The sequence below is a fragment of the Hemibagrus wyckioides genome, linkage group LG29 (assembly GCF_019097595.1).
Source record: "Hemibagrus wyckioides isolate EC202008001 linkage group LG29, SWU_Hwy_1.0, whole genome shotgun sequence".
Taxonomy (NCBI): Eukaryota; Metazoa; Chordata; class Actinopteri; order Siluriformes; family Bagridae; genus Hemibagrus; species Hemibagrus wyckioides.
The window spans coordinates 16590843-16599659 of record NC_080738.1 but is presented as its reverse complement, the minus strand read 5'-3'; the positions used below and the strand labels follow the sequence as shown (position 1 = coordinate 16599659).

At 42.1% G+C, this 8817-nt stretch overlaps 1 protein-coding gene across 1 annotated transcript; it reads right to left on the bottom strand.

Annotated features, from left to right (window-relative positions):
* Positions 1-1163: 1163 nt before the first annotated feature.
* Positions 1164-8817, bottom strand: cfap36 (cilia and flagella associated protein 36). Its single transcript, XM_058385236.1, has 10 exons — positions 8458-8817; positions 6903-6967; positions 6689-6790; positions 4627-4741; positions 4427-4514; positions 4128-4290; positions 3935-3992; positions 3600-3760; positions 3181-3345; positions 1164-1708 (listed from the first exon to the last, which is right to left on the bottom strand). Exons 1-10 carry the CDS (start codon positions 8558-8560, stop codon positions 1625-1627), a joined length of 1104 nt encoding a protein of 367 aa, XP_058241219.1. The 5' UTR covers positions 8561-8817; the 3' UTR covers positions 1164-1624.

Here is an 8817-nt window from a genome sequence, read left to right as displayed (position 1 = left end):
GTTTTATGGTGAATTTTTGAGTAAATATTGTCTTTAAACATCACATATATTTAAAGAGAATATTTACTCCAAAATGCACCATAAAAGAGATGAATAATTTTAGAATAATAATATTTAAAACTGAAGGAATGTAGTCTGTATTTTAGAGCAAATATCTGGAGGAGCAACCCAATAACAATAAAAATAAAAAACTCACACAGAATATTGATCGATCTGCCTCTTAATTATTTCTACTAAATCATTTCAAGTCCAGAATAAACCACCACCATAAACCTTTTATAGAAATTATTTATTTATTCTTAATTTCTATAAAAGTCTTTATTTCTTTATTCATAATCTCTATATTTTATTTCTTTATTTCTAATTTCTATAAAACTATTTATAATTTCTATAAAATTCAGATTTATAATCTTTATAAAATTGCTTATTTCTTTATTTAGAATTTTTTTTGATTTATAGTTTCTATAATATTCTATTCTATAATATATTTATTGAATTATAATTTCTATAAAATTATTTATAATTTTTATAAAATTATTTATAATTTTTATAAAGTTCCTTATTTCTTTATTTATAATTTCTATAAAATTATTTCTTTATTTATTTATAATTTCTGTAAAATGTATCGTTTATAATTTATTTATTAATAATATAATTTATATATTACTTATGTTACTTTATATTGTTTATTTTGTTGTACACCACATGAGGGCGCTGTAGAGGTTCCCACTGGGCAGTAGTGGAGCCAGGAGCTGTGTTTCAGTGATGATCATGTTATCGATCATAATGAAGTCCATACACTCAGAATTCTGTAAGGTCCAAGTCGTGTATTTTTTCTCCCAGGTCCGATATAAACAGGGTCCAGTGCTTCAGTTTGTCTGGAGTAACATGGCGTTTGTGCGGCTGGTTTCTGAATTTTCAGATAAACATATGAAGAGCTACGTGAAGTACTTCTGATCATCATCATCACCGTCATCATGATCGTCACCATCATTATCATCACCGTCATCATGATCATCACCATCATCATCATAATCATCACCATAGTCACCATCATCATCCTCATCACTATGTTTACATCCATGTGGCTGTAATAATCTTCCCGAATCAGAGATGAAATAAAAGCAGTGTATAGAGAATAAAAGCAGAGCACAGAGACGATGTAGAAAACTGTGTTTATTAAAGAAGATACATCTCCATATAATCCTTTACTCTGTAATGTTGTATTGCCTTTAACGTTACATCACCAAAACTAATCAGGAGTTTAAACCAACGGGTCCTGGTCTCCTCTTCATTCTGTCAATTTATTCAGGCGTGTATATGGGGGGGGGAGAGAGAGAGAGAGAGAGGGGGGGGGGAGAGAGAGAGAGAGAGAGAGAGAAAGGGCGGGGAGAGAGAGAGAGAGAGAAGGGGCGGGGAGAGAGAGAGAGAGAGAGAGAGAGAGAGAGAAGGGGCGGGGAGAGAGAGAGAGAGAGAGAGAGAGAAGGGGTGGGGAGAGAGAGAGAGAGAGAGAGAGAGAGAGAGAAGGGGCAGGGAGAGAGAGAGAGAGAGAAGGGGCGGGGAGAGAGAGAGAGAGAGAGACAGAAGGGGCGGGGAGAGAGAGAGAGAGAGATTGTTATCCTCGTTATTTTTTAATCACTTCTTCTTTCAGTTTCTCCGCCAGGTGTTTTCTCTTCTGCAACTTCTTCTTCTCCTCAACTGAGATTTCCTGAAAAACAGGAAGGCAGGGGTTAAAAACACAGCATGTAAGTGTGTGTGTGTGAGTGTGTTTGTTTTCTCACACCCTCCCAGCTCAGGTAGAGGGTGTGATAATGTCCTGCAGAGCTGAGTGAGGTGTGAAAGCACACACACACACACACACACACACACACACACACAGGGTGTAGAGAGTGAGCTCTATCACACACAGGGGGTGGGGGGGGCTGTGTTAAACAGGAAGAGGTCAGGTTCTATGCTACTTCTCGGGTCACCTTCTGGGCCGCGGCGGAGGTGCCCTGAGGCTGAGGTCCATTAGCGTTAGCCGAGGCGGCGAGCTTTTTCGAGGCGTTCGCCTTCATTTAGCGTGAGGAAGACAAAATAAAAGGATTTAGGAATAAAGCCCAGAGTGAGAGATGAAGACCTCCACACACTGCTGTTCACTCTGACGCAGTAAAACACCTGAGGTGATGAAGCTACAGCCGAGGAGGTTTCAGTTTCACCAATTACATTTTAAACACATTTTTTTATCCTATTTTATTATTTTATCTTATTATATTTTATTATTGTATTTCATTTATTTTATTTCATTATTGTATTTCATTCCATTTTACTTTACTTTATTTCATTTCATTATGTTGCATTTTATTTTATTTCATTTCAATTTATTGAAAAAAAAAACTCACTCATCCATGTCTTTATGGACCTTGCTTTGGTCACTGGTGTACAGTCATGTTGGAACAGGAAGGGGTCATCCCCAAACTGTTCCCACAAAGAGCATGAAATTATCCAAAATGTCTTGGTATGAAGCTGAAGCATTAAGAGTTCCTTTCACTGGAACTAAGGGGCCGAGTCCAACCCCTGAACTCAATGATCTGGAGGGGTGTCCCAATACTTTTGGCAATATAGTGTAACGCTGTTCATGCCCTATTATTGGTTTGTATCCCATCCAGTGTGTCCACTGCCTTGTGTCCCTCACCCACTGGGACAGACTCCGGGTTTCTCTGCCACCCTGAGTAGGATAAGCGCTACGATAAAATATTTTCCGGACATCTCAGAAAACACATTTTGACTTACGCCCACTTGAGTAAATCTATCTCTCTCCATCCATCCATCCATCCATCCATCCATCCATCCATCCATCCATCTATCATCTCTTAGGATGAAACACAGTTTGCCGTGTTAACCACAACTCACACAATAACCATAAGAACACGTAACTCCTCTGGTCCTGAAGGTTCTTCCTGACTGGAACTGGAGACTCCTTCCATACACGTTAAACAAACATCTCCTTCAAGAAAACTTCACATCACAAATTCTTAAATTAGTTTATTCTGTTTGCAGCCTCATCATCGGATCTGCAACAGCATGAGGTTCTTGGATTTTAAAACACACACACACACAGTCATATTTTGTAAGTCTTTTTTTTCCCCTTTTTTCTGGTTTTAAGACAGCACAGGTGATGTGCACGGCGCTGTGAGTTACCTGTGTGGGCGGAGCCGGCGTGGGCGTGGGCGTCGGTGACAGGGTTTCCTCAGCGGCACCGGATTTCCCTTTCTGCTCTTTCTTCAGCGCCTGCAGTTTGTCCCTCTGCTGCCTCAGATACTCAGCTCTCTGCTGCAGCTGCTCCTGCTGTGCCACCGTCAGCTCCTACACACACACACACACACACACACACACAGCTAATGAAAACTATGCTGTATTTGAAAGCTGCAGATCCAGAATTTCTCTCGTTTTTATTAATCAGCTTGATTCCCTTTATTTTCCTGAACACACTCTCTAAGCTCCGCCCCCTTTTCCTTTAAAGGCAACTTGACTGATTAAATGATCTTACAGGTTGATTAATAAAACTATGACCTGTCTGAAAAGAGGGAGGAGCTTGTCGTTGTTCTTAATTTACTCACTCGGAAGGGTTTGGAGATTCCTGCTTCCTTCCGTGCCTCCTCTAACCAGCTCTCTGCTGCCTGCTGGCCACTCTTCTCCCTGGACATCATCATCTGTGGTGGAGGAGCTTTAACCGGAACCCGGACTGCTGCTAGTGTCTTTATCTCTGTGCTACAATTATCTGTTAAAAACATAAATAAAGCTATTTACACCACAACACAGATATTTCTATAGGCGTGTGTGTGTGTGTGTGTGTGTGAGAGAGAGAGAGAGAGAGAGAGCGCAGAGACAGACAGACAGCAGAGAGAGATAGAGCAGAGGGAAAGAGAGAGAGAGAATCCTGTAGTGTTGTTACCAGAGGCTTTAGGAGATCTAATGGCTGAACTTCTCTCAGATTTCTCCTTGTCTTCTTTCTGTAACAAAGAACCTCAGAATGAAGAGTAATGTTCCTTCCTGAAGCAGACAGAAAAGCTTTCTCTGCACTAAAACATTATAATATAAAGTCTTTTCTCTATCAATACGATGTGAAGCTTCTCCGAGTGACACACCTTGCTGTGGATGTTGATTGGCTGGGCGGCTGTGTGGGCGGCGGCCTGAGGGTCGGTGCCGTTTCTGACCGGTTCCTCGCAGAGCCCTGTGGACGTGGAACCGACCTTCTGAGCAAAGAGTTCTCTGCGAGCGATCTCCTCCTCGTACTCCTCTTTTGACCGCCTGTGTGGATCGGTCAGAAGGTGGTGGTGGTGATTCATTTTCTATATCAGTAAGTTCTAATAAAGTTATCGTTACTATAGCAACAGTGGGCTTGTAGGGAGGACACGTGACATGAGCTTTGTGTACGAGAACCTACTTGAGAACCTCCTGGAGGATCTGCATCTCCTGCTGCTCCAGTTCACTCATCACATCTGTACCGTCGGTCAAACACTCAGGCAGGGCTCCTGTACACACACACACACACACACACGTTACATTAAAGCATATTGAGTCCTCCAAACTACTGAACATCAATCACAGTTCTGAAGTGCAGATGCGCTTGGTTTCACGGCGTACCGTTCCTCTCCTTGATGACACGCAGGGCCTGAAGCTGCAGCTCCACGTTCTTCTGCACCATCAGGGAGCGAAACATCTGAAAGTCATTTGTGGCCAGCACCGGCTGGAACAGAGCCTGGGAAAATCAGGAGAAGAGTAAATGGATTAACGCTGGCACTAAAATAAACGGAGCCGGCAGGTGTTACGTAACCAGGATTACGGCGGGATGCTAAAGTCGAGCTTAAACATGTGTTTAAAATACGAATCACCAGTAAAGATAAATCCGATTATAATATGTAGTGAAAAAATCACAGAGCTTCGAATTTACCTGGGTAATATACACTGATCAGCCATAACATTATGACCACCTGCCTAATATGGTGTTGGTCCCCCTTTTGCTGGCAAAACAGCCCTGACCAATCAAGGCATGGACTCCACTAGATCCCTGAAGGTGTGCTGTGGCACCAAGATGTTAGCAGCAGATCCTTTAAATTGCGAGGTGGAGCCTCCATGGGATACTTACAGGACTTAAAGGACACTTTTGATAGATACTGACCACTGCAGACCGGGAACACTCCACAAGAGCTGCAGATGCTCTGATCCAGTGGTCTAGCCATCACAATTTGGTCCTTCGTCAAACTCAAAGCTCAAATCCTTACACTTGTCTATTTTTCCTGCTTCTAACATCAACTTTGAGGACAAAATGTTGACTTGCTGCCTAATATATCCCACCCACTAACAGGTGCCATGATGAGGAGATCAGTCTGATTCACTTCCCCTCTCACTGCTCATAGTGTTATACCTGATCGCTATACCTGAGTGCTATACCATATTTATATATATCGCTATAAACATATATGCTCAAATCTGATTTGTCAGAAGGTTCTGCTAAAGATAAGATATTCGGCGTCCCTCAGGGAACTCTAGTGGGTCCTGTGTCAGTGTCAGTAAATAATATCACAGGATATAAGTGACAGAAAACTGCTTTGTCCTCTATAAAAGAGATTCTCCCACTTTTTGTCACTTGTTGTTTTTTATTTTTGTAAGTTATCTTGTTCAGGCAGGTTTATTAACAGTCCTTGGTTGCCAAGATCTCATTTCAAAGCAGCGAAGCCAAACAATGGGAAAGTGTAAGTGCAGACGATGTCCACTGCTGTAACTAAATAAATAACTCAGGCTTTTTTTTTTTGTAAGTGGGTCAGAGCTCTGACCTCGTCTCCTTTCCCTTTTCGAAACTCAGATTCTCAGTTTGAGTTAATCGGCTGTGGAAAGCCGCCGTAAGTCTCCAAGGACACGGCTGGGATCATAGCGGTGTAGTGCTGCAGCACGGAGCCGCTTCCCCTGGCTCAGTAACCCAGTTCCCTGTTAATCTGCTGGTAGATTGGGTTTACGTGAGTCACTTACACTTTAACTCCTTCGAGTCAAAGTGAAACCCTGCAGCAGGACCGTCTTGCTTGTTCTGTAAATCTCACTATTCTCTTTATAAACACTCCTGGTGGAGGAAGAGGGTGTTGATTAAACCCAGGAGTCTTCTTACCCCAGAGCCCTTGTACTACTACTTCATCACACATATGTACACCAATCAGGCATAACATTATGACCCCTGACAGGTGAAGTGAATAACACTGATGATCTCCTCATCATGGCACCTGTTAGTGGGTGGGATATATTAGGCAGCAAGTCAACATTTTGTCCTCAAAGTTGATGTTAGAAGCAGGAAAAATGGACAAGCGTAAGGATTTGAGCTTTGAGTTTGATGAAGGACCAAATTGTGATGGCTAGACCACTGGATCAGAGCATCTCCAAAACTGCAGCTCTTGTGGGGTGTTCCCGGTCTGCAGTGGTCAGTATCTATCAAAAGTATCCTTTAAGTCCTGTAAGTATCCCATGGAGGCTCCATCTCACAATTTAAAGGATCTGCTGCTAACATCTTGGTGCCACAGCACACCTTCAGGGATCTAGTGGAGTCCATGCCTCAACAGGTCAGGGCTGTTTTGCCAGCAAAAAGGGGACCAACACAATATTAGGCAGGTGGTCATAATGTTATGGCTGATCGGTGTACATATAAATATTTCTTGCTCACCTGCAAGGCTTTCGACTTTGCAAAAGGAGACGAGCAGGCGTCCAGAAACTGCTGTTCACTGATGCCTACTTCCTGCATGTAGTTTTCTAACAGCTTTTCTACCTGAAAGGGAATTCATGACAACGTCCATGATTAATTATACGTTTATATAACAGTTTTAAATGAATACTATGATAAATTAAGGAAGCGGTAAGAAACTGCATTTGTTACTCACCAACTGTTTGTACTGCTGATGGATTTCTGTATACGATAACTTATTTTCCTCCTCATCATCGAACACTGACGGAACACGAGACATGTACAGGGTTATTACTATACTGATACAGGGATATAGTATATAAACCATGACTATATTTATAAAATACACAAGCACATGATGATAATGACGATGATAATGATTAGGAAGTGTATATTACATATGCAAATTAGGCATAGCAAGGCATTATAAATCAATCTGCATTTGACCCGTGGTTATCACACAGGTGTACAGGTACATTAGGTATTAATATATAGTATTAGAGAAGTATGTCACTAGACAGCCAGGCATGTTACGCTATACTGCATAACATACACCGACCAGGCATAACATTATGATCACCTGCCTAATATTGTGTTGGACCCCCTTTTGCTGACCCGTCCTGCACTGTGTATTCTGACCCCTTTCTATCAGAACCAGCATTAACTTCTTCAGCAGTTTGACCCTGTCACCGGTTCACCACTGTTCCTTCCTTGGACCATTTTTGATAGATACTGACCACTGCAGACCGGGAACACCCCACAAGAGCTGCAGTTTTGGAGATGCTCTGATCCAGTGGTCTAGCCATCACAATTTGGCCCTTCATCAAACTCAAAGCTCAAATCCTTACGCTTGTCCATTTTCTAACACAGCAACTTTGAGGACAAAATGTTCACCTGCTGCCTAATATATCCCACCCACTAACAGGTGCCATGATGAGGAGATACTCAGTCTTATTCACTTCATTCAGGTGTGATTTGTGTACAATTTGTGTATTAGTGTAGTATATGTTACTGTACAGTACATGCATTAACATATTGTATGTTACAGTCTATGTATTATATCTAATAATACATACAGTAAACTCTATACACTACAATATACACTATATTGCCAAAAGGTTTAGGACACCCATCCAAATCATTGAGTTCAGGTGTTGTTTTTCAGGGGTTGGACTCGGCCCCTTCCTTCCAGTGAAAGGAACTCTTAACCCTGACTCTGTGCAGGCCAGTCAAGTTCCTCCACACCAAACTCACTCATCCATATCTTTATGGACCTTGCTTTGGTCACCGGTGTGCAGTCATGTTGGAACAGGAAGGGGTCATCCCCAAACTGTTCCCACAAAGAGCATGAAATTGTCCAAAATGTCTTGGTATGAAGCTGAAGCATTAAGAGTTCCTTTCACTGGAACTAAGGGGCGGAGCCCAAACCCCTGAAAAACAATGATCTGGAGGGGTTTTGGTAATATAGTGTCTGTAAGAGTATCATATACTGTACTCATATATAGAGTATATATGATATTCTATATATACTGTATATATTAGTATAGTATGTATATATATTATATATCTTTAGCTGAAAGCTAATTGTTCTGCTCTTTAATCCTTACCTGCAGAAGAGCCGCTAGCTAAACAAGCCCTAGCTAAGCCAAAACCTTACATGACCCTAACTTAACAGTCAAATATTTACTTGAGGTTCTTTTTAAAAGATAATTATCAGTAAGTATCAGGACGAGGAGATGAGTAGAAGATACCTGAACATTTGTTTTCTATGAAATCAGTCAGCGGTATGAGCCACTCGGGGCTGCCCAGGAACCCGGCGATGCTCTCCACGACCCACTCACTGTCCTCCGCCATGACCACCAGCACTCCTCTCTCTCTTCTTTCTCTCTCTCTCTCTCTCTCGGTGATATTTTCCTCTAACCCCCCTCACCAGTGTCTCAGCGCGGATTTAATGCTGCACACAATCACCACCGAGAGCTCGGACATTTGTCTCCCGCTGCAGAGCTCGTAGAAAAGTCCGGGACCTGGCCAAAACAACACGGGGCCGCATCCCAAATGCAGTCCAACATTAAAGCATCAAGTACACTAGCTGGAGTGCAGCAGTCCTCGTT

Bases quoted from the DNA above. Each gene is read 5' to 3' on its own strand.
- cfap36 (XM_058385236.1), bottom strand. From the start codon at position 8,560: ATGGCGGAGGACAGTGAGTGGGTCGTGGAGAGCATCGCCGGGTTCCTG. The intron at 4,742-6,688 runs GTGAGCAAGAAA...TGATTTTCCCAG, and splicing joins CAAAGTCGAAAGCCTTGCAG to GCTCTGTTCCAGCCGGTGCT. The intron at 4,291-4,426 runs GTAGGTTCTCGT...CGATCCACACAG, and splicing joins ATCCTCCAGGAGGTTCTCAA to GCGGTCAAAAGAGGAGTACG.